Source organism: Hirundo rustica, chromosome 20, assembly GCF_015227805.2.
Source record: "Hirundo rustica isolate bHirRus1 chromosome 20, bHirRus1.pri.v3, whole genome shotgun sequence".
Lineage (NCBI taxonomy): Eukaryota > Metazoa > Chordata > Aves > Passeriformes > Hirundinidae > Hirundo > Hirundo rustica.
Window position 1 is genome coordinate 5095603 of NC_053469.1, and position 24819 is coordinate 5120421.

General features: G+C 48.5%; 2 protein-coding genes across 4 annotated transcripts in view; one reads left to right on the forward strand and one right to left on the reverse strand.

Moving 5' to 3' along the window:
• FNBP1 (formin binding protein 1) overlaps window positions 1-3250 on the forward strand; it is a 93028-nt gene extending 89778 nt beyond the window's left edge. Inside the window, exon 20 of the mRNA XM_040082913.1 lies at window positions 185-3250. Within this exon, the coding sequence (XP_039938847.1) occupies window positions 185-192 (8 nt within the window). The 3' untranslated portion in view covers window positions 193-3250. The remainder of the gene's footprint in view (window positions 1-184) is intronic.
• USP20 (ubiquitin specific peptidase 20) lies at window positions 2708-24781 on the reverse strand. 3 transcript variants are annotated; one of them, XM_040082908.1, is made up of 25 exons: window positions 24676-24781; window positions 21576-21686; window positions 21160-21213; window positions 20428-20490; window positions 20165-20296; window positions 19444-19540; window positions 19184-19253; window positions 18514-18627; window positions 17324-17402; window positions 15551-15992; window positions 14535-14672; window positions 13249-13361; window positions 12644-12816; window positions 12094-12188; window positions 11621-11654; window positions 11365-11410; window positions 10908-11088; window positions 10347-10473; window positions 10093-10262; window positions 9384-9465; window positions 9000-9108; window positions 8619-8721; window positions 8311-8382; window positions 7458-7652; window positions 2708-2841 (listed from the first exon to the last, which is right to left on the reverse strand). In XM_040082908.1, the coding sequence occupies exons 2-24, from the start codon at window positions 21654-21656 to the stop codon at window positions 7492-7494; spliced, it is 2736 nt and encodes a 911-aa protein (XP_039938842.1). In that variant the 5' UTR covers window positions 21657-21686; window positions 24676-24781; the 3' UTR covers window positions 2708-2841; window positions 7458-7491. The 3 variants fall into 3 exon arrangements, with proteins under 3 accessions (XP_039938842.1, XP_039938843.1, XP_039938841.1); XM_040082909.2 differs by lacking the exon at window positions 2708-2841 and adding an exon at window positions 3675-4438; XM_040082907.2 differs by lacking the exon at window positions 2708-2841 and having other exon boundaries at window positions 5873-7652.
• Window positions 24782-24819: the final 38 nt, after the last annotated feature.

Consider the following 24819-nt stretch of genomic DNA (forward strand, 5'->3'; position numbering starts at 1 on the left):
TGGAGGGAAGGGCTGAGGGTGAAGGAGTCTGAGTCAGGAGCCTTCCTGAGCCCTGTAACCCAGTAGATGCTTCATTGCTTTATTTCCTTTAACCTCCTGCAGGCAGAGCTGCTCTTAAGGGACCCCATTTCCCCCAGCCTCTTTCTAATCCAGTCTCTTTCTTTTTGTCTTTCTTATGTTTTAGATTCCTAAAGGTGTTTGTGCTGGTGCAAGAACCTCGGGGCGAGCTTGTCACAGAAGGAGAAACAAAATGGTCTGTTTACCCTGCAGGCAGTTAAAACACACCCATGGAAAGGCAGACTCCCAGCCTTGTCTGGAGTTCTCACTTGAAAAATTCAGACCTAAATTCCATCCCAGTGCCATTCAGACGCTTGCTCTTTTCCACGGCATGCTACTCGTGGCTCGGATTTCCTTATCAGCCTCTCCCACTCTTCTGGCAGCCTGGCACAGCCCCTCTGTCAAACAGATCCCACACTTCTCTTCTCCCAGCCGCTGTCAGAGAACTGCTGGCTGCCCTCGAGTGCAGGGGGTAGCCAGAGAGTCCCAAGCATGTTCTGCTCTGTCTTCTGTCCCCGTGTCCCTCAGTCCATCTGGATGTCCACACTGGTCCTTCAGCATTTCACACGGTGCCTTTAGTGCTGAACCTGCAGATGCTCTCAGCAGAGAGCGTGGAAAGGAGGTGGAAAACCTCCCACGGGATCAGTGTCGCAGCAGCTGGACTGGGCTCTCGACTCGTCAATATTAAATCCGATCCACATGCACTGTTCAACGTTCTGCCTTCCCCAAAAGGTCACTAATACCTGTCAGCCTTTATTTCTCTTTTTTCAAATCCAGGCTGATGCTCATCCCAAGTATTAAACCCCTCTGACCCTGCTGTTTCCTGAAACCCTTCAAGCTCACGTATGTACTTGTTTTCCCGCTTGTCCTCTCTGCCCCCTCCCGTGTCCCTGCTGTTCCTCACACACACACAGACACACACAGACACAGACAGTGGCATTTTGGTTGGCAGCCCTGGTTGCTGCTCTCAGGCCCCCTTGGGCTCTCGTTTCAGCCTGCATGCTCGCCCTGTTGCCTTGCCTGCGCCCACCTTCCTCAGGGTCACCTTATTTTGTGGCTGGTGGTTTAATCTCGCTGCAGTTTTCTTTTGGTTGGTTTGTTTTTCAGCATTTCAGACCTGCCTCCTCTTTTTTGCATGACTTCCTGTGCGTTCTCATCAGTTCATGTTGGAATAACGGGGTTTTTTTAGATACTTAAAAGAGGAAAGGAAAAAAAAAAAAAAAAGAAACCGCACTGTTTCCTTCTCCCATCTTCTTGTGGATTGAACCTGGGCCCAGCAGCCAGACAGGAATTGTGACCATCCTGTTCTCACATGGTTTGGTTTGAAGCAGAAGTAGGATAAGTGATCTGCACTTTATCATGTCATACAGTGGTAAGAGAGCTACAATATCTCCGAAAATCACACGATCTGGACTTCAACTGCCTCACAAAGAGTCAATTTCCTCTCCAAGCTTCTGCAAGCTTCTATATTCTAACTTGGGTTTCCCCTGAGTTGTTACCATTGCTTGGGTTTTACAGTCACGGACATCTTTGAGCCCTGCAAGAATCAGTTGCCACTAAATAGCTCCTGAGGGCCAATTTATCCATGGATCCACAGCTTGTCTGGGGGAATCTCCTGGCTGTAGTCCAACTCCAGCATATTCTGCACAATCCCCACAAATTTAAAAATTTTACATGGAAGCCACTACGGGCAGTGACCCCGAAATGAAACCTCTCAGGGTTTGTTTGCAGGCAGGTGAGCGTCGCTTTGCTGCCTGCTGGGCTGTCCTGCAGGGTCAGCTCATCAAAACACACCCAGAATCTCAGACTCTGTCATCTTTGAGCTGGGTTATGTGTGCTGTTCATAACTCTGTCCCTTTCTCTCCATTTAAGATGCCGACTTTTGTTTTTACCAAGTCCCTTGGTGCTGCAGTTCGTCCTGTAGCTGTTGTGTGATGGTGCTTAAGAGCTGCCAGCACGAACCAGCGGAAGGTTTGTGATTTAAACACAACCCCAATGTGCTGAGCACAGGCAGCACCAACGCTGGGGCTGTTCTGCTGCAGCACTGGGGCTCAGCATCCATAAATCACTGCCTCATCCCTGCTGCTGCTGTGGCCACTGAGCTGTTCAGATCAAGAGCAGAATGGGATGCCCACGGTTGGCACCTGCGGCTTTGTGGTCTCCACCTGCCAGGGGTTCTAAAGGGTTGAATAATTAACAGGTGTGCAAAAATATCCTTAAAATATTTTTAGCTGCAGTATTTTTATTCTTGTGTCCGATGCACTGTCGAATCAGCAGCTAAGAATTCATTTTCACCTATTGTTGTGCCATCTATGTAAAAATTAGATCAAAGTTTGCTTTTCTATATTTAATCTGGGTGGACAGTATATTATTGTCAGCCTCTGTGGAACATTGGAACAATTGCAATGTCTGTGTTTCTAAATTGTGCTGTAGAAGGAGCATTAGCTTTAGCTGACTGATTGATGCCTGAAGTTTTATTAAAAGACCATGTATGGAGTTTTTATAAACTTGGCAAGTAGTTCCCGAAAGCTTGGATCTTAAAACTTATTTAAGGAACAGTGACAGTCATATCTCATAGTCTGCACACGTTTATTCCGCTGCCGTTATTCAGGGTAATGAATAATTTTTGTAGACTTTACCTTTGGCAAATGCTGAAGAACTAAATATGTGACTGGTTTATAAAAACTCTGCTTGGATTTACTAATCTTGCCCAGCAGCGTGGACTGTACATCCTACGAAATTTCACGATCCCCAGCAAAAGTCTCTAATGCCCTTTCTTAACACCTGTAAATAGAGAAGAAACATATTTACTGATAACTCAAAGTTGTGTTTAATGCTGAGTATTTTTCAGAAGTTCATTTAGTTCGATGCATATTGTCCTTTGGTTTTTTTGTTTCCCTGCCTGAAATGTCAGAAGACCTAAAAGAAGCCAAATTCTATTTTAACATGATGATGTCGAGCACTTTTTTATTTGTATATGTGTGTGTATGTGTGTTTGAGCACTGATCTTGAGATCTCGGTGGCATCTCAGTGTTGTGATTTCATTGCCAATGTAAAAGGTTCTGGTGTTGCCCATTCATTTCTGGAGACAGAACTCAACCAAATAAAGTGCTTCCATTTGAAAGCGAAAATTGACCTTGTAGCAATGAAACAAAGTCATCTGCATATTTAAATAAACATTTAATTCCAGAAATACAGTTTCACTGGACCCTTTTGATCAGCCAGGCAGGAAGAAAAATGAATCTGTTGCTTTTTTTTTCCCCACAACAGAAAAGTTGGTGCCTCTTTGCTGAGGTTCTTGAGGCTGTTGAGGTTCAGCCGTCGCTCTCCAGGAGCTGCTGCTTCCCACAGATGTGTCCAGGGGAGAGTGGGAATTTGAATTTGGCCCTGGCTGCTGCTTCAGCCACAGAGAAATTCAGACTAAAACTCCCCAGAGCTGCTCTCTTACTCCTCATTATTCTTCCTGACTCTGAGGTGGATTTGGGTTTTGCCTCCAGCTGTAAAATGTACACGGAACAAGCGGATCAACGCATTCCAGTGTGGTGTTCCTGGTTCTCTCCTCACAAAAGTGAGGACACATTTTCACTTGTGGTACCTGTTGGCTTTCGTTTTCTTTGTTGGTTTGGTTTTTTTTTTTTAATAGATATTAATTCCTACTGGAATTTTCAAGGAGCAATAATTTGGCTGTCTGTACCTTTGACTGTCCCACAGAGCTGGATCCCATCAGGTCACTTTGAGATTTGATTTTATCAAACTTTGACATTTCCAGCTGGTGCTGAAGAGACAATGAAGTGGTTGGGTCGTTTGTTTGTTGGGGTTTTTTTTTGGATTTGGTCATGTGAGGAGAAAGAAAAATGGGCTGTTGTGGCTGGAGTGGGTGTTGGGAAGGGCAGGTGGTTTGTGCTTTTTCAGTAGGAACCCATGAGAGCTGGAAACTTGGGGAAAATATTTCATCTGAAGACAGTTGTATCATGGAAAGCCTGTGCTGAATGCTCTGGTTTAGCTGGAAGTCTTGGCAGATGTTTTTGATGCTGATTGGTTTTATATTAAAACTCAGGCTGGTGAAAGCCTGGTAAGGAATGGGTTTGGGCAGGGATGTGTGGATGTGCAAGTGTGTCCAACGCAGCAATGCCTCTCTTCACCAAATAATCCCAAACCCAGGCCCATTTCTGTGCCTGTGCCTGAGATGTCCAATTCCATGCTGGTGTGCAGGGTTGTGAATAATGTGTGTGTGTCTCCAGCTGAGCTGAGAGAAAAGCCCCCAGCTCTTGGCCACCTTTTCCATCGCCCCTTGCTGCTCGAGGTCACTGCAAAGAGCCCATCCAAGAGCCAAGATCTGCAGTTTTCCCACTCAGTAGGTGACACCTGGTGGTCCTTTCATCTGCCAAATAATGTAGAGATTATTTTTGTTTAATACAGTCAAGCTGCTACGTTTCTTCCACAGGATTTCAGTTGTTCTTTGCCAGCACTAATTAGCATCCCTGTCAGTTCAGGACAGATCAGGGCTGCTTGTGACAGGCTGCTGGTCTTTGGTTCTGGGCAATAATGAATAGGAGGGGGTGTTCCTCTGGCTCTGACTTGGATTTATCTTTCACAGAATCAGCACTGCTGACTTTAAATAGAAACTGCACAATCGAAGGGGCGAGGGAGAGCTGGGGGTGTGAAGCTGAGCAAAAAGGGAGAAGAAAATGAAATAAGGGTTTTTGTATGGAGTGTTTGTGTCACAGTTACAACAGAGCAATGGCTCTGCTCCCCAGAACAGGAGCAGCACGCAGGAACTGAACTGGAGAAATGAGGGGAGGGAGCAGAAAATCTAATACTGAGGTGTGCATGAGCAGTTCTTTCAGCTCTTTTTTGCAATTGGCCAAGGGACCTGATAGAAAAGGGGGGAAATGAATTGCAAAGAGAACTGGTCGGAGTTCAGCCTTGGCACTGGCTCCCAGAGCTGTGTCTGAGGCGTGCTCAGAAACGCCACGGCTGCCTCCAGTGGAGCTGGAGGAAAGCAAGGCTGCAGTTGGACCTCAGATGAAACCAGGATGCAGAACTAACCCTTGAACACTTGACCAGGCAGAGGGTAACCCAGAGCAGAGTCAGGGCTCTGCCAGAGCAGCTCTGGAGCTGTTTGTCTGGACCCTGAGCAGCCCCTCCTGGGGAGGGCAGTTCTGGTGTCTCTGGGAAGGTTTGGAGCTGTCCAGTTGCTCAGATTTGTTTGTAAGATCCAAGTTTGGACAGGTGACTCCAAGCTGCTCAAGAACAAACTGCGTGTTCTTATTACCCAGCCCCAGCTGAGGCTGCATCACTCCCTTGGGCAGGGAATTCCTGCTGCTCCAGCCCCTGGGGCTGCTGTAAACTCTGCTAATTCCCAGTGCCCGGAGCCGGGCGTTCCCTGGAGAACGGGCTGCTGACGTGTGTTACCAAGGGAGGGGAATGCACCAGCGGGGATATTTGGCCACGAAACAGCGACAGGAAGCTCTTGTAGAATCCTGGAACAGCTCAATGAAACCTCAACTCCTTCCCTTGCAAGTTACTCCCAGGATAATCCTGTCAATGAGCAGCACATGCAGACCCCCCAGGCTTCCTGAGGCACACCCAGGTGAAATGGGGTAAGTGAAAGGTGAAGGGAGGCCTGTGAGCAGAGACTGAAGGGGCAGGTGCCCTCAGAACGGGCACAGGATGGTTGAGTTCTGTTCCCACACAGCCTCTGGCCGGCGGGAGGTTTGGATTTTATTTTCTATTCATTATTTTTTATTTATTTTTCTTCCTTCCCACCCTGCTCCCTGGAGCTGTCAGCCCCTCTCAGCAGGCACGACAGGCCTTGTTGAATGCACATGTATTTATTGTACCACTTTCAGCACAAGGTCTAACACTGAAGCACAGGAGTGTCATTACAGTCTGTACAGCACCCTCTGGAACACGGACAACACAGACATGCAGCCCTGCAGCAGATCCCAGGGCTGCTGCACCGGGGAATAGAGACAGCTTGGAACAAAGAGAATCTCAACAGTGGCTCATTCTCTCACCTCCCCTAGGGTCTGGCTGGGTCTAAACAAGCATCCCATGAACTGGATTGTAAAATCAACATGCTGAATCAATTATAGATAATTTTTAAAGAAGTCGCTTTATGCAACAAACACTTGATCAAAAAAAAAAGAAAAAAAATCAACATGAATGCCACGTTTTTCTTCTCAAATCCTGTCCTACCCCCTTCTATCTCTAAGTCAAGGAGCAGCCTTTCCCTCCCTCCCCCTTCCCATTTTTCGTGAGGAGCTCAGGAGGTCCCAGTGAGGCCAGACTTGGTGCTGTGGCATCACCCACACCATGAACAGTTTGGCTCTGCCTCCATTAAACTGCTCTCAAAGGTTTGCAAAGATTAAACTCTCGCCCTGCTACAAGATGAACAAAAAACATGTTAAGAACAGCCCTGCTGAGAAAAAGAGGAGTTTGGCCTTTTTTGCCCTAATTCCTGTCTCTGCTGCATTGGTGGCAGCAGAGCTGGGAGCAAATTCATCAAATGAACCACTGTAGACACAAAGGACGTGTGGAATGACCTCAGCACACAGGTGGGGGCTTGTTTGCAGAAGGAGCTCGTTCCTAAAAGCTGCTTCACCAGCCCGGGCCCCCTCCCCAGCCCCAGTGCCCCCTCTGAAGGGCTCTGTGTGAACAAAGGGGCTCCTCCTCAGCTTCACCCCTTCAGCTCCTCCCCAGCTGAGGGGAGACAGACACAGGCTCCTGGCAGGGTCGGTCTGAGGAAGGCTTTGGCAAGGAGGATTCACCTTCCAGCTTTGTTGTCCAAAAATGTGCTGAACACAGGAGATCAGACACGAGGAGACAATAAAATTCTGCAGGACTGTGAAGGTGTGTGGGTTTGGGAGTGAAAGAAGGGAATAGCTTCTTTCCAAATTTCTTAGTTGATTGCAACTGAATTTGCAAGAATTTGATAAAGAGCAAAACTAGGAAGTTGTGTCAGCTCCACCAGCACAAAACCACAGGGAGACCTCGTGGCTTTACTCAAACCCAGGTTCCTCTGGTTGCAACACTGCCCGCTGGAAACATAAATAACGTGAGAGAAGTGCCAAAAGCAAAACCTGCAGAGGAGCAGAGCTCAGTGCACTGGGGACAAGCTGGGAGTGCTGGTTTGGTGTAAGCAAAGGAAAGGAGAGGGCTCAGGCCAGGACACTCCTGTGACTGCGGCTGCAGCCTCGGAGCACGGCTTCAGCCAGAGGTGAGGTGCAGAGCTTTGTCCCAGTCTCTCCCAGCAGCACCCCGTGCTCAGAGCCGCACGGGAGGAGGAGGAGGAGGAGGAGGAAGCCTGCCCGGCCCAGGTGTGCTGGGTGAGTCCCAGACAACAGAGGACGTTCGACCCCTCAGGATTCCCAGCCTCTCGTCCCCCACGGAGGTACCTGTGCCGTACCCGCCCTGCTCCATCCGCACGCATCACACCGCACGTGTCTCTGCTTCAATCTTCTGCTCCCCGTGGAGGTTTTCCAGTTCCTGCACCTGGGCCACGTTCTGTCTGATGGCGATCTCGGGGCCCCCTCCGTACAGGGTGCTTAAGTAAACCCACGTCTCCTCGGAGATCTGCCCGTAGTCAGCACCTGGAGGGACAACAGCAGTGACCGGACGGAGCAGCAGGGAAGGGTCAGGGCACCACCAACGCCGGGATTTTCCCTCCAAACACTTCCCCCACAGCCCATCCCAGGAGGAGGAGACACCAGTCTTCCACAAAGCCCCTGCAGTGCCCCCTCCTGCTGGAAGCACCAGTGTGTTCTCCGTTAATCCACGTCCACCAGCACCACCTCTAGACATCTTTTAAATCCTTCCAGGAGTGGTGACTCCCCCACTGCCCTGGGCAGCCTGTTCCAAACCCCGACAGCCCTTTCCATAGAGAAATTTTTCCTAATATCCAATCTAAACCTTGCTAGGCACAGCCTGAGGCTGTTTTAACTTTGGAAGCTGAACCTCATCAGATGTTGAGTGAAGACCACATCAAAAGCCATACAAAATCAAAGCTCCAGCACAAAGGGGAACAGTGGAAGGGGCCTGGGGAGCAGCAGGGCAGGAGCTGGGGATCTGCAGAACCAGTCATGCAGGAACTGCCACTGGAGAACTGGCTCACTCAGGGCAGGGGCTGGGTAGAGAACTGTCATCCTCTGCACCACCATCTTGCTCTGTGAGCATTGTGTGCAGCCAGACCCAGTGGAACAGTCTCCTTTTCCTTTTAGGAGCACCACAGGCAGCAAGCACCAGCCTTACCCTGCTTGACTTGCACGTGGCCACCTGGTTTCGTGAGGGCAATCTTGGTGTTGTCAATTGGTCCAGGGGGCTCTGCAGGAGAACAAACATGTCAAAACCCATCTGATTTCCTTGCTGCCTCCAGATTCAGATGCTTTCCTAACTTCTCGTTGTCACTTTTGTCCTGCCTTGGGGACTTACCAGCAGCCCCAGTGGCTGGTGCCTGAACCCTGCCCAGCCTTGCCACCCCAGGCAGGGGCAGTGCTCAGCCAGGACCCAGCAAATGGACTCGTTTCCATGCCCCCTCTCCGCCAGGGTCTGATCCTTACCGTTATCCTTGCCCTTGACAAAGGCCTCCCACTCCCGGAACCACTGCATGCTGATACAGTAGATGACACTTGGAGACTCCTCTGCCTGGAAAGCCTTGTTCAGCTGGGAGAGCAGCAACAGAGACACAGGAAGGACTCAGTCACTCCTGAGATCTTGGGGGGGGGTCCCTTCCATTAACTGTAAGGCAGCCTTGCCATTCTCTAGAGGAACCCCGTGTAGTTCCTTTCTCATACCCCAGCTGCCCCTCTGCACTGGGGAAGCCCCAGGCCAATCTCCTGGCCGTGCTGTAGATCACGTCCTGGAAAACAGGCAGGGGTTTTCCAGGTCTCCATTTCCCACCCCTGCCCTTTGCTTTGCTCCCAGAGGCCTCCCCTGCCAACCTTGATGAAGGTGTCGATTTCGATCCTCCTGCGCTTGGCCAGGGCTTCGATCTCCACTTGGCAAATGGAGCACACGTACAGATGGTTCACAGCAGGGCCACCCCCAAACCTGGGCACGGGGACAGGGAGGGGAATGGAGAATGCAGCAGACTGGAAACTCTTCCCAGCCCTGCATCCTGCAGACAGGGATTTTTATACTACTCCAGACACTGGTGAGAGAGGTGCATCTGCAGCTGAGGGCAGAGCTGCCTTTACTCAGCCACACTTTTGCTCTTTGGCTTCCCCCTTGCTGTTCTTTTGGGACAGGCAGTGGTACAGCTCATCCTGGCTTACATCAGGACACTCTACAAATACTGGGAGAAAGAATGGAACGGCCATATTCACCTGTTGTAGAGATATTCCCACACGTTTTGGGGCAGAATCACAACCAGGTCATCAATGTAATGGTATTTATTAGGAGGGATCCCTGTGGAAGAAAGGCAAGTGGAAGAGTTAATCAGGGATCTCACTGCTGCTGTGTACAACAGACACAAATAAAAAGGCAGATTTTCCTTTCTGACAACTCTGATTCTAGAATCTGCATCCTTTGCTAATGGAAGACAGTCATAAGTTCATTAACTGTGGAGGTTTCTCAATCCACAGCCCCAATTTCTAATCAGGTGCTTCATTTCCACTTTAGAAGAGAGATTTACAAACACCAAATGCTCCTCAGTGTGGCTTATGAAAGAGCAGCAGAGTCAGATGTGGTATCAGCTCCTTTCCGCAGCTCCTGCTCCCTTCTCCAAACAAACCCCGAGGGCCGGCCCTGCTGACAGGGTAACACAGATAAACCCTGCCCCATCTGCCTTCTACAGGTTTGTTTTTAAACACAGACAACTGAAAACTGTTGTTTCCCAGCACTGAACGCCCCCTCAGGCCTCCAACCAGCAGCACAATGAGTAATTGTCTCATCCCTCCCTGAGCAGGCCGGAGTTTCTGACAGAGGATCCCACTGTAGCTTCACCATATCAGCACGGCAGCTGGAGCTTTTCCCTGCATTTGCTAATGCACCAGGAAGCACCAAAGGTGCTGCTCCAAGGTCCAGCAGCCTTACCTCCGTGGGAGCACAGAAAGGTGTGGTTGGTGATGGGCCCAGGCTCAGCAAAGGTGTTGAATTTATTGAGCCACTCTCGAGAGATGTAGAACTGGAGCAAGCTGTGCTCCTTCATGCTGGCCAGGGACACGACCTTCTGACGCTCTCTCACAGCCTCCTCGCTGCTTTTCCTGGAGCAGGGGAAGGAGAACTCCGGTGGTGAAATGCATTTCCGGGTGTTCTGTGCCCAGGAAGGGGCTGAGGGCACAGCTCACCTGTAGAACAGCACGTAGGCTTCTGCATTCTGCACCACGGTCTCGTGGACCTCGGTGACGTACTGGTCATCGAACTCGTACCACTGGCCATTGATCACGTTCTGGCAGTAGGCAATGTAGTGGCCACCTGCAACAGAAAGCACAGCACTGCTGGGATCTGCAGTGCAGACAGAAGGCAGGCCTGGGATAATGTCAGCAGCACAAACAGGATTAGCTGCTGGCACGGAACAGAGACACAGACCAAAAAAAAAAAAAAAAAAAGGATAATTCCTGTTCAGGCAAGCTTTGCTGGAGCAGCAGAGCCTGGCACTGTCAGCCTGATTTGCCTTCCTTGGAAGAGCCTCTCAGCAAGACTGAGCAGCGGGAAAGGGTTTGAGCCAAGCCTGTGGGGAGGCTGAAAGAGCTGCAGGGGATCTGAGCTGCTCAGCTCAGTTTCCAAAGGGCAGAGGCTGCTCAGGCTGAGAACGGAGGGGCTCTCACGCTGCCCTTCAGCCCAGCAGAGGTGCTGGCTACTCCTGACCACACTCCTGCCATGCTGCTCCTCTCCCGAGAAGGACTTACTGCCAGCCGTGCCGTGGTGACAGATGACTGACAGGAGGTCGTAGGTGGTGATCTGGGACACGCACTCCTTGGCCAGGAAAGGTCTCAGGTCCAGCCCTTCCAAGGGGAAGGAGACGTGGCTGTTGATCTTGAAGGAATACATCACCTCGTGCCGGAATCTCTTCAAGTGGATGCAAAGGATCTAAAAGACCAAGGAGAGAGGACACCAAAGGGCAGTTTTGCCACTGGAGCTCTGGGAGCACAGCGCATTCTGCGTGTCTGATCTTTGCAGGAGTTCTTTGCCTGTTTCTCATGAATCCTGCTGGCTCATCAGCTTAGACAGAAAAGTCTCTTCTGATCTAAATAAAGGACTTTGCCACCAAAAAACCTGCTGGTTTTATTCTGCCTCTGGTCTCCTCTCTCTGACCTCCTCGGTGGCTGCTAGAAGAGAATTAGGAAACAAGGTGCTTTCACCCACCTCTGGGAGCCGGAGGACTTTGCAGTACTTGACTCCATTCCGCAGCCTGAGGGAGGAAAAGAAATGAGCTGTGAGGACCCTCTACAGCAAAGGCATAGCTGGGTTTTGCTCACTTTGGAATCCAAGACAAATCCTGAATTCCAGCAGAACTGTCCAGGCAGAGGACACAGCAAAACGTCTGACAGCAGTACAGAGAAATAAAATCCCAGAAACAAAACTCCAGATGTGGAACACAATACAAATAATGCCAACTTACTTTTTACACCGTTCACAGCTGTACATGTTGTCCCCTGTAGAGAGAGAAGAGAGCCATTATGCAGCTGCTCAGAGCACACAAGGCTACATTTCCAGACAGTGCAGAGAAAGCAGATTAAGAGCCTTTTGGGCAGGCCAGGGTGAGAAGAGATCAAAACAACTCCTCTCAGTAAGTGTAAGCAAGAAGGGCATGCAGCCAATTAGCAGCAAGGATGAGAAAGTGAAGAAACTGAGGAGCCACAGCACTCAACCAACAGCTCTGGCTGCTCCTCACTGAGGACACTCTCACCCAGATTTCCCTCCCCTGAGCAGGTAGAAAAGTTCCCTCCTGCTCAGAGATGCTGAGCTGCCAACTTCTGGCACTGCCAGTCTTTAGTGACACACCAAGGCAGGATTTCTAGGAGATTTAATCTGCCTGCAAAATGCACATGGAATGCTCCTCCATGCTGTCAGACTCAATGGAAAAAAACTCACCCTTCAACTCATCTGCTGCAAAAAAGGCAGCAAGGCAATCCTCCAGTGTCACCACGGGACCCCAAAACCAGCTAGGGATACAGGACACCACAAATCTGCAGAGGAGAAGGGATTAAGAGTTATAAATAAAATAACTGTATGCTTGGCACATAGAACCCCAAGTGGGTGATGAATTTCCCTCTAGCTGTAGGTCCTAAGCTCATCTCACATCCCAGAGAAGCAGGGAAAGCACAACTGCTCTCAGCTGCTGTTCCTACTCCAACTGGAAATAATTTGGAAAACTACACCAGGAATTAATTTGCCCCGGAGGGCTGGTCTGAAGCAGGAGTGAGAGGTGATCAGCTGCACAAGAGCTCTCAAGGTGTGTGAGAGATGTGGAGGAGCAGCAACAACTGGTCCACATGGAAAGGCTCAAAGCCCTGTGAGGGGCTGCCCTCCAAGGAATGGTTCCAATTGACATCCCAACGTCAACACCACTGGTTAGGGACAGCTGCCTTCCAGCACTGCAGGGCAAACCCCAGAAAACAGAGGCCCTGCAAAGGGAACACACCTCCGGATGTACTCCATGATGAAAGCAATCCAGCCTTGTGAGGCGTAGTTGTCCCCACATGCCCCTGTCTTGGCTGGCACGTTTTGGTAGATGGCAGAGTGCAGCTTGGCCAAGTCCTCTTTCCCTGGGATTGGGAGTGACAGGTCCTGGAACGTCTCCACTGTTGTAGAAACCTGGAATTATCCAAGAGGAAGAGGTCTGGGTTTCCCATGTGTGTAATGGAGTTGGCACCTGACCTTCATCACCTCTTATCACTGCTTGGATTTAGCCTAGGCTAGAAACCTGAGCTGGCAGCAGGAGCAACTCCCTGTGGCTAATTACTCTTCCCTGCTGTCAGCACTGACTTCTGTCATGAGTTTTGTAGCACTGGACTCAGTTTTCTAACGTGAACCTCACACTGCTGGGTCAGCTCAGTAACACAGATCAGCAAACACAGAAAGGTCCCCTCAGCGTGGCAGATTCTCACACCTCCTCTGCCATCACCTATCGCCACATTAGCAGGTGCTGCATCCCACAGGGCTTGGAAAGAGCTGCACCATTCCCTAGGAAGAGATCTACAAGCACAAAGCCCGTGCTGGGTGAGTGGGAGGGCCCAGGACACTCACTCTGTCGCAGGTGAGGCACTGCACCAGGCTGAGGATGGAGCCGTCGAAGATGTCGGAAATCACGCTGCGGTAACGGAGCTCTTTCTTCTTTTTCCCAGAAGCCTGCATCTGGGCTGGAAAACAGGGAATGGCCCTCTCAGTCTCACTTCTGCACAGAGTCACACAACCACGCAAGAACACGGGACAGGAACTGTCCTGATGTTCAGGCCCCATTCCAGGGACATGGTGAGGCAAGTTGTGAAGAGACACAGAGGATTCTGCTGCTGTGTTTGGTACAAGGGAGGGGCAGCCAACCAAACCAGCACCAGTCGGCTCTCAGGAGGCAGAAACTGTTCTACTGGAACTTCTGTTTCCAGCCTTTAACACGTTTAAAAGCCTGACCCTGCCACAGTCAGTCCCTGGTTTTCTGAGGTCTTGTGACATTTTGCTCCAAGCTTTGTATTTCACTTCCTCTCCTCCTCACCTGCCCCTGTACTTTGTCCTTTTTTTCCCCTCTGACATCTATCACGTGCTCCTCAAGTGTCTTGCACTGGAGAGGACTCTCCACAGCAGGGACTGGCCAAATGCAAGGTTTTGTTCAACACCAAACCCTGTCCCCACACACACGTGCAAGCAGACAGAGTGGTTTTCATGCAGGCAGAACATCTGCAGCTGTGCTGACCTCAGCCAAGGGGCTGGAGAAAGAATGTCCTCATGGAGCAGCTGGAGGGACAGTGGTACAAGCACAAGCCATTGTGTTTGCAGACTGCGCAGCGTTGAGGGATTTTGATTTGCAATTTGCTCTGGGATGAAGGGATCAGTTTGATAACAACACAAGCCAGGTTCTATTCTGCAGCCTGACAGTGCTCCAGCACTGCAGGGACATCTGCAGCCCTAATTCCATTCCTGTGAGCACAAGATGTCCAAGAGGCAGGAAGCTCTGTCAATAACAGCATCTTACAGTTCTCTGGCCCACATGCCATGAAATTCAAGTCTGGCAGACAAATGTTTATGTATCTCCACACTCCCCTAAAGGGACAGAGCTTGTGCCTGTGACTTCAGAGCCATTTTATTAATGACAAACACAGCACACCAGTGCAGACATGGATCATTTCAGGCTCCAGTATAAGGCTGTGCCCAGAGCTTGACTTTATCTGCAAGTTTACCGTAGTCTTTGCCAACTACTATCTTAGAACACGCTGATGTGCACTTTTTACATCTGTTAATCAAGAATCATGATTGATTCCTTCTCTCCCCTCCTCTACATGCTCCCCTCTTTGCCTCCCAGCAATCCCCCTTTGCACTACCTTTCTTGAGTATGTAGGAAGGTCCAAGCCTGGCAGGACTGGAGCGGGGAGGACTGCTGGAGAGCTTGGAGTGCATTTCATGATGGACTGGGCTGCAAGGGCGCGAGGAGCAGCGCACATAGGCATCGTTGTCAGGTTCTGTTTGGGAAAATAGGGAGGGAAGAGGGCACTGGTGAAAATCCCAGTTATGAAAGACAACTCCACTGCAGTCTGTGTCTGTCTAGCTCTGTGTTCCAGCAAAGAATCTTTCCCAAAAGCACAGTTTAGTGTCCATTAACTGTTCTGCTTGCACAGGCTGGCAGACACAGCTCCCTCAGTCACGGGTGAGAGTGCATACGGAGCTGTACCTAACAGCTAATAATTACATATTAAAAACCCCTAAAAACAACCTGCCATTTTTTCACACTTATGACTAATTAGTTTTTGCAGCTTGCTCCTGTAGCCCTAATCCACACAGACAGCATTGCTGCCTTCAGTGCCAGCTGGCAGAGTAAGACTCTTACATAAAGAAGCGTTGAAAGATCGGGTATGCTCAGCTTTAGGGTGACTCCACACTGCTGCTCTTTTCCCTGAGACATAGAAATGCTCAAACTGTGCCTCTCCCTTTTCTCTCCCCAAAGTCCACAGTCCAGCATTAGCAAATACCCTCTGCCATGCCTTTTCCACAGCTAATATTTCCCAGGCCAGCGTATCAAATAAAGAGATGTGCACATACCAAACCTTTTTTCTTAAAAGGCATCGATACAGAGTTTGCAGGCTTGGCAGAGGCAGCTCTCACTGCTGTGCCTTTACTCAGCTCACAGCCTGGCTAAGCACCTTTCTGGCTCACCAAGTACACCTCCTTACAGAAGCAACTGTGCACAAAGGCAGGGGCTGAGGAAAACCTTGGATGCAAAATCTTTAGAAACACGGAGAAGGAACAATCACATTATGTCTTTGCCACTGAACTACACCACAGAAACTGTGGAGGATGGTAACATCTTCCTGAAAATTTCCCGACTGGAAGAGGGGTATACCTGGTGTCCTACATGGGCTGGCAGGACAGGGAGCTGGCAGCATCTCAGGTGAGGCTCTGCCATCGACCGGCATCATCGTAGTATCGACATCTGCATCCTCATCCACCTGCTCTGAGTTGCTGCGCCGATGGCCGCAGGAGAACTTTCTGTCCTTCATCCTCTCCTTCTCCGAGATCCCTCTCCCCGCTTCATCCTGGATCAGCAGCTCTGTCTCTGCCAGGGAGCTGCTGCCCATGCTCCCCGAGGTCCGACTCTGGCCCTCTCCTTCACCCCTGTCGCTGCTGGAGTCACAGGACAGGAACTCATCCTCCGAAGGGCTTCGGTCGCCCTCCCGCTTGTCCTCCTGGTCACTGGTGTCCAAATCCCTCGTCTCTGCAACAACCGGTTCCTTCAGCTCTTCATGGAGCTGATCCATCAGGCATCGCAGGAACTCCTGGGTGTCCTGAAAACCAAGATTCCACGTCGGTATGCAGCCAGGAATGGGGCAAATGAGAGGGATGAAAGAGGAGGCGGCTCCACTCACAGCCCATTCCAAGAGTGCCCACAAAGGTGAGGGCTCTGTGGCACACAGACTCAGCTAAAGCAGGGCCATGCACCAAAGGGCCTGTCTCTTACAGAAATGCTTTAACTCCTAAATACTTAAAGGCCCAATTTTTTTTTTAATCTGAATATCTTCAGCTGAAAGACTTTGAAAAGCCAGAGAACAGATGTAGAAGGCAAACCAAGAGCGCATTTATCAGGGGTTTGCCACAGATAATAGGGAGAAAGCAAGGAGAAACCAGATGAAAACAGCAGGCCCTGGAGAACAGACTCCTACCCACAAACACATCCTAGGAACACCGACTTCTGCTCATGGCAAGCCAGCTCTTAGAGAGGGCAGATTAAAATCTTTAATAACCAGGGAGAGGAACCAGAAACCCAAAGCTATAGTCTCAGTGCAAGCTCCTACATTCATAATACGTGGTAAAAGAGCTGACACACTGGCTTCAAAGGAGCTGCTGGAAAGCAACCTGGTGTTTTGACAACTGCAGAAAGTTAATTACGACGTTTCAGTTGCTTTATGAAGTTTGGCTTTCAGCCTGCCCTGCCTACCCTTCAAATTTATCTCTTCAGATCAGAGTTCTCCAATCCAACGTATTTCACATCAAAGACAAATATAGAAGTTCTTTCATTAATCATTATTTTTATTCTTTGTTTTGATTTCTTGTCACTACCACAGTTTTGATGCACTGTCACTTCTCTAGTAAATTTTTTAATCATAGTTCGCTGTTTACATTTTGTTATAAAGAACAAACAGAAGAGCTACACTGATAAAGACTTCAAAGTAAAAAAAGGATACCACCTTTAAAATAAGACTTAGTTTTGCTGTAATTCCCCAGAAAAAGAATATAGAAGACTCATATCTTTGACTTTTTAGTGCAGATTTATCCAGGTTCCTCAGCTCTGATATGAGTAAATGATACCAAACTCCTATAGAGCAGATATCAATAGATCTCAAAGCTGTTTATAAGGAATTTGACCACCATAATTTCAGAGGTGAGCAAGCTGCCACGAGAAAATGAACTGACTTGGTACCAACAAGCCAGAGGCAAGCCTGGAAAAGACTCCAGGTCTCCCAAATCCCACCCCAGTGCTCCGTCAGATCACTGATACTGACACAGAAAGGCCAAGACCCCCGAGCTCAAGTCTTCCCTCCAAACACAAGCACCACCACTGCAAGAATTAAATTCCCACTGTCTTTGGAATAATGACATGGGTTTTTTCAGGCCTCACCTGCTGTGCATAGCCTCGGAACATGGGATTGACAAGCTTGATTCCATGGGATAGACTGCTTGGAACAACATAACTCGGGCTGTTTAGACATGGAAAAAGAAAAAAGTCAGTTTGCTTATCAGGCCTGGAGCCAGCTAGTCTAACAGGCCATAACATAGGGTGTGGTGTGTAGTTAAAGAGGACAAAAGATAATTATGCACCTGCAAAGCCTGGACAGAGATTTCTGCATGAGCTTGGTGACAAACAGAGCAAGAGACAGAAAACACCTTGCAATCATTTCAGTGTGCCTTTCCAGAGAGACCTTTGCCCAAAACACATTTCACTTACAGCTCTGTCACACTTGAGCGTGCAAAGTGATTCTTTCCAGAGCAGAGTTTAGCAATTAGTTGCTTTGTTTGATTTTCCAGCACCATGTCTGTCTCAAAATCTGGGCAGGCTGACTACCCAGTAAATGAGGTAAATCTAATCAATGTTAAAATGACATGATATTTCTTCAAAGCCTGCAGCCTCCTCCTCCACAAAGACACAGTTCACCTGGCTCCATATCTTACTTATTCCTTGTTAATAATGAACTTGAGGCAAACATGCAATGCCATGTAAATTCCTGTTTTGATGGGGTTTAATTTATTGCACAGAGCAGACATCTTCAGATCTACACAGAGCAACATAATTTTGCACTGTCCTTTGAACTGGTCTAGAATTTGAACCAATAGCAAACACCTCCCAAAATGTCACCTGCATTTTCCAGTCTGTTCAGTAAAAATCTCTGAATCGCCTTTTTCATCCAAATCATCAATTCCCCCGCTAATCAAGAGCAGTGCAACTAAGTGCTGCTCACTGAAGTCCATGTAAAATGCTTGGAGATAGCCCCAAGTACTCCCTTACTCCATCATATTTTCTTCATTGCTAACAGGGGAACTGTATTTTCTAAAAACTCATCTTTTTTAAAACTAATCTTAGGAATGATTTCTTTTCACTAACATCAACGTGCCCATTTCATCACCAGCAGCAGGACATGGGATCTCCTGGATCCCAGAGATCCTCACATCCCCATCCACACACGGGGTGAAATCACTGCCTCGGACAATGCACTCGTCCCTGAGGATTGGATTTCCTCTCTGCTGATGCCAGACCTCAGAACTAACACACCTCTGAAACCCGGCCAGGTTACATCAGGGCTCAGCACGCACCGTTTCTTGTGCCAAACCTCAGACACCAACTTCTGGTAACTTTTGCACAGGGCAGGTTTCTTATCCGTACGGACCAGTCCACCACATTCCAGGAAAAACTGCGTGAGAGGTGGGCTACAAGAGAAGGAAAAAGAGAATTCAGCCCACAGAAATTTATTTATCAAAACTTCATGCAGGCCTTATCAAAAGCATGCTTAAGGTACTGATCTTAAACCAAGGGAAGAAGTGATTCCAGATGCAGATGTGACTCCTCACTTGGATCAAATGAAAAAGCTGATCTGAACCTGCTCTCAGTACAGAAAAGGTCCTGGAATTAGTTTTCAGCAGGATGGCTAGAGAATATTTTAGGATAGACATCATTAGAATGATAACAGTGGGGAGAATAAAGAGACATGACATGGCTTTCTCTGGGATAAATAATTTCTGTTGCAACAGAAATGATGAAGTTTAAGCATTCATCTAAACATGAGTCTTGTACATAGCCATGAGCTGGCTGGTCCCTCAATTTCCTACTATAACACTTCCATTTCCCTAAAAAAAACACGATTTTTTTCTGTCCCCAGCCTGGCTAGTCTCTCTTTGCAAGGCTCATGAAGGTTTCAGATCAGAGGTGACACTTTTGGTATTTAGTGAAGTCAGTTAAGACAACACTGAAAGCCCTCATACCTACCAGTTTGAGAGAGCCTGAAGTGCTGCATTCATGTAGCAGGAGTTCCCAAGATTTTTCATTCCAGTAAGGCCTAAAGCACAAACAAGAGCGGGATGAATCACTTTTCAGATGTGCTGCTTTCTATATTCCTCCCCAGGGAGAGGGAATCCAGCCCTTTCTAGGCAGCCTCTATATTCTGCTGCCAGGAACCCTCTCAGTGCAGGTCCTACAGATTGCAGAGTTGCTCTGCCAGCCCTTTCATCAACTCAATGCAAAGTTACCTCTTGGTTTCAAATCATCATCCTCTGATTCAGATTCGCCTTCATCAGCCACTGCAATCGGAACAGCTTTCAGAGGGTGAGCAGGCAAAGGAGAATCCTAGATTAAAGACAGAGAAATAACTATCAGTCACAGGCCTGCTTTGAAAGATGAGCTGTGAGAGATATTATCTTACATATAAATCAAGCCAGCCTTCAAGAAAAGAAGGAAGAACAGATTGCACTGTCTACGCTTCTCACTGAGGCAACAGGGAGTGGAAATAATGCCATTACTGCTTCCAGTACATGTGATAAAAAATATCAGGAATGAGCAGCACTGTCACAAGTACATGGTTTTCTGGTCTGACAGCTGAAATTTCCATGGACCATGCATTGAAAATGAAAATGTGACAGACAGGTTCTTCTCACATACAGATACCCCATTGGACAGGTTAAAAATAAAGTCAGAATGGATATGCAAGTCATAGAATCATAAAATCATAGCCTCATAGAGTGGTTTGGGTTGGAAGGGACCACAAAGGTCATCCCTAAGTAATTTGTCTTTTTGCTAGGAGACCCTGTAAGTCAGGGCTGGGGGTCCTCTGGCTACAGGCAGCCAGGTTCAGTGAAGGCAGCGCTGTCGCAGCAAACGCTGCACCACGGCAGAGATCGCTTGGCTGATTTGACACCAGGCAAACAAAACCTTGCCAAGCACTCAGCCCTGCCCCGTGTGGCACAGACCCACCGGCTCAGGGAACTTGATGGGGGGCGAGGGCGGGTGAGCTGCCAGGCGCTGCTCCAGGAACACCTCCTTCTCACAGGCATAGCACCACACACGGAACGTGGTCAGGTTCACCGTCAGGTTGTGCTTCTTGGCCTGGAAATTAAAAATGAAACAACAGATCTCCTCTGGAGGCTGGCTTGAGCTGGAGCACAGGACTACCAGAACAGGCAACAGGAAAAATCCAATTCTGTCTGTTTAAATGTGAGGAACAGAGACAAGCTCACCTGCGCATGAAGTGTGCTGTGGTCAGCAAAGGACTCCCCACAACCAACATAAGGACAACCAATCTAGAGAAGGGAAAGAGCCAAAGCACAATGGGCACATCAAGTTAGACTCTTTAGAAAACTTTCTGTAACTCTAGTCCCAGCCGCAGCAGCAACTGCAGAATTATCTTGCCAGTTTTCCAACCTGCTTTTTATTCAGGGCCCAGAACAAGATGGAAATTTAGAATTGATGGAAATTTAGAAGCGATTTAAGAAAGAAAACTTGGAACCAGGTTTGCACCCAGGCAAAATCTCTGTTCCAAGGCCATTGCTCCAACAGGGATCTCATCTGAGCAGCCCCAAGCCTGGGCATTCCAGTGTAAAAATAAACTGTCCCTGCCTGCCCGCATGTCCCACGGCACTCCCTTCCTCCTCACTTCCAAGGTGTCACCCTGCAGCCCCTCCACAGGTGCCAGCAGAGGCAACACCCACCCAACAACCAACAGCAGGGAATTTATTCATTCCTACTGGGAATAGCAAGGACAATCCCCTACAAGGAGTGAACTGTTACATCTTGTCGGATTGTGGCAGCGTTACCCTTTCAGCTACAGAGTCTCCTCCTTGGAATCCATCAAAAACCACTGTACAGTTGTACTGTGAGCCCCATCTTTGCTCCCCACTCTTTTTTTTTCCGTGTAAAGGCTACTCAAGTGAAGTCCCACCACATCATGCACACAAACAAGCCATTTTTACCTGAAGACAAGCCCAGAGGTTTGGTCCCACAGCTCCACAAGACTGGCAAGTTCCCTGCATATTCATGATAAAAGAAGGGTCGTTTGCTTGGCTGGTTTTTAAGTAACCAAGTCCTTGAAGAATGAGAAACTTCTCTATGAAAAGCCCAACCTTCAGCTCATAATTCATTCCTCAACACCACACTTCCAATCAAATACACAATTTCACCATTTTAGCTAAGTGACACGTTTAAGCAGGATAAAATGCCTATGAGAAACCTGTGGGGTCACAAAGGGGATTTTATGGGACATGTGGGTACATCAGCGGGGGAAGGAGAATTTCCCTCTGGAGACAGGCAGTGTTTTCTTCAAAAAGCAAACAATCAAATCCATGCACAACAGCTAAAAGGGAAAGGACTGAGAGCCACAAGCCTGTACCTTGGATTTGAGCAGCAGATCATCCCTGGTCACCTCTCCTATGGAATCCAGGTGAGGACAGATGTCCCTTGTATCCCCCATTTTCACCAACACTCACGTGAGGAGGGTTTCCTAGGACAAAAAAGGATGGCTCCTTTCGCTACATGTCAGATTTGCTCTCATGACTGTAAGAAGATACCTGGGCATGTTTTGCATATTAGAGTTCCATATCTATCTTCAAGGTTCAGAGACTGAAACAAATCTAAACCTGGAGCCCCACAAGCTGGCACAGTCTGGCCCCACTGTGAGTGGCTGCACTGTGGTATTGTATGGAAGGAGCAAAGCCATGGGGAGGAGAGAGAAGCAAATAAAGTTAATAATCCATATCATGGAATGTGCCTTCAGAAATGCTGGGAGGTGCTTGGCACAGCTTCAGCTGCAAAGATACAAATCTAATTAGCTCATTTGCATGAAACTGATGGAACGTGAAAGGTGCTGCAGCCCATGACACCAGTACTTAGCCTGTGGTGTCTATGAGCTCCATGCACCCAACTGTGCTGATCTGAATCCAACATTTCGTTGTTACACTACTTCATCCAACATTAAAAATATGATTAGTTCTAAATGAAGCTGGGCAAGAGGGAAATAGACTTAAATGAACTGTAACACCGATAAGCAGGCTTCAGTCTCTGAGGAATTTACCATTTCATGGGTAGATTTTCAACAGTATGAGCCACATAACTCCAAGTCTGTACAAAACAACACACTGTTCCACCCAGCTCATACATCCGAGCACCACAAAAACAGATTATTTCATAGCTTATAAACACAATAAACACTTCCATGGCAGTCCATGGATATGTAGAAGACTTTAAACATGACTCAGTAGCATGCAGCTATTTTAAAAAAAAAAGAAAAAAGAAAAAAAAAATTGGTGTTTCTTAAGCATATTTTAAATAACCTTGCTCATGGCTGTTAAAAATAGAAAAGAAGATAAGTGATATTAATAGCACAGACAAGGATCCAAAATATTACAGTTGGCTGTAAATGAAGCAGATGTGAAGAGCCCACATCATTGCAACAAAATGGAAAAATCTGATGAACTTGATATTAATGACTCCAGCAGCAGCATGGCTGCTACACTCTGGGTTTTTTTCACATTTTGAGGACATTTGAAACAATTCCCAGCGTTATCTGGTCTGAATCACTGACAGCAGGGAGAAAAGAAAGAAAATCTATAAACGAGTAGGCCATATAAGTAACACTTATCTTGGGAGTGGAAAAGCTTGCCTAGCACCTTGTCTTGGCAAAAGATAAACCTCGAGGATAATTTTACAGCGTATTCCCAGCACTCTCTAGAACTGAAGAAACTGATGGGAGGAGCAAAGGAAGAAGAAATCATATGTGCATGGTAGAAAACACCACAGGGGTGCTGACCTGGATCTCAGTAACCTGTGAAGAGAAGCTTAACAAACAACAGAGCAATTCCATGCAGCTTCACAGAGAAGGAACACAGCACTGTGTAACACATGTTGATTTAAAAGACAAATGACAAGAGCACAGTAGCTCTGACTAACACAAAACTGAGACATTTCAGGCTCTGAGTACCTTCACCAAAATGGACCCCTTTCCAAACCAAATGCATCAGCCAGTCCAACTTAAAAAAAAACTATCATTGCTGCATTTGCTATTTCACCATCCTTGATTTCTTATCTCTCTCCCAGATGTTCCCCAGAAAACCTAATGAACAAAATACTGTTTCAAAATTAATTCCAGACCCTGTATCTTCACCAGCTTAAGCTAACTGGGAACCGGTCTGGAAGCACACTTAGCTAACTAGAGTCTTCTGGATGTGGATGGTTTCAGTGCATACTGTGGGACCACCCCTCTCCTCAAAATTAAAACCATGTCTTTAGACTTTCCAGCACTGGGGTGCTGATCTTCCCACACAGGGCTTCCCTTCCTGAACAATGCAAGGAAAACCTCATTTTTGCCTCTCAGCCCTGACCACACATGCCAGAAAAAGGTTTGTGACTGTCCAGAAGGAAATATTCAGCTTCTGCCTTCCCATGATTCTGCTCTAAGAGCTTCAGCTGGCACAGAGAGCTCTAATTTTGCTCAGGGAACCAGGAATTTCATAAAAGCACTGCCAGAGAGCTGAACTGTGCTTGTCAAAATGTACTGTGTACGATGGGGAAAGAATTTACCCCAAAACAAGTCCTTCAGCCTGTCTTTCTCAAGCACCACTGAGGGAGAACAGTACATGAACATGTCAGAACAATTCCTCCGTAACTGCAACCTACTTTCAGTCGCTTCAACTGCTGCCAAACCCAGCGTCTCTGCCTTCTACAGGAACACATTTCTAGGTTTTTGTTGGTGTTTTTTTTTTTCCTTAAAACAACTGTGTGATTTTGTACCAAAGCTAGAGCCAGCTGTCAAGAGTTTCAGATCCATGCAGGCTGACATTCTTCGGAGCAACTGCACAAATAAAAGAAATCTTTGCACTGTTCATCCACAAAACAACCAGACCAGGTCTGGTCTTGCATAACCTACCAAGAGAAAGAAGTATCTGCAGTTGTGCTCCACGACATTTTATACTTGAGATACTGAAGAGAGAAATATTTCCCGAACTGCCCTACTGACAAGGCAGAAGCAGAAAGCAGGTGCTCCTGGCTCACAGCTGCATCAGGTATGGGAAAACCAGGAGGTTTATGTGCAACACGCAAAGGAGAGCAGGTCTGAACACTGATTTATTACAGGTCACAGCACAACGACTCACCTAGAGATTTAGTTTTCAGGCATAAAACACCTGCGGGAAATCCCCCCTTGCCCGCTATGTCATTCCTCAAGCGCAGCACACCCCCAAAATACAAGTCCTCTCCTGACAGACGCTACAGCTGCCGGACACGAGCGAGGCTGAACAGAAACAGCCTAAAGCCGCAAGGTCTCGCTCCCGGGGTGGGCACCAGGCCCTGGGGCAGGGCAGGATCCGGGCCGGAGCCCCCGCGGCCGCTGCTGCTGCATCATCCCCGGCGCGGCCCGGCCGCCCTCCCTCCGCACAGAGTCACACAACCACAGGAGAACACGGGACCCGCCGCCCCGGCCCGCGGCCCTCGCTCACCTGCGGGATGCCCGGGGCGTCGCCGCCCCCGCCCCAGGCCAGGCCGCCGGGAAGGGCCGCGGGCCCCGAGCAGCGCGGGGAAGCGGCGGAGGAGCGGCGGGTGTCGCGCAGGCCGGGGGAGGAGCGGGGGCCGGGCCCGGCGGG

What these genes read in the sequence shown, in the direction of transcription:
- USP20 (XM_040082908.1), bottom strand. Translation starts at nt 21,656, where the DNA reads ATGGGGGATACAAGGGACATCTGTCCTCACCTGGATTCCATAGGAGAG. An exon ending in TCCGAGGCTATGCACAGCAG is followed by an intron (nt 15,993 to 17,323) that starts GTGAGGCCTGAA and finishes CTTGGTTTTCAG; the next exon opens with GACACCCAGGAGTTCCTGCG. An exon ending in AGCTGTGAACGGTGTAAAAA is followed by an intron (nt 11,411 to 11,620) that starts GTAAGTTGGCAT and finishes TTCCTCCCTCAG; the next exon opens with GCTGCGGAATGGAGTCAAGT.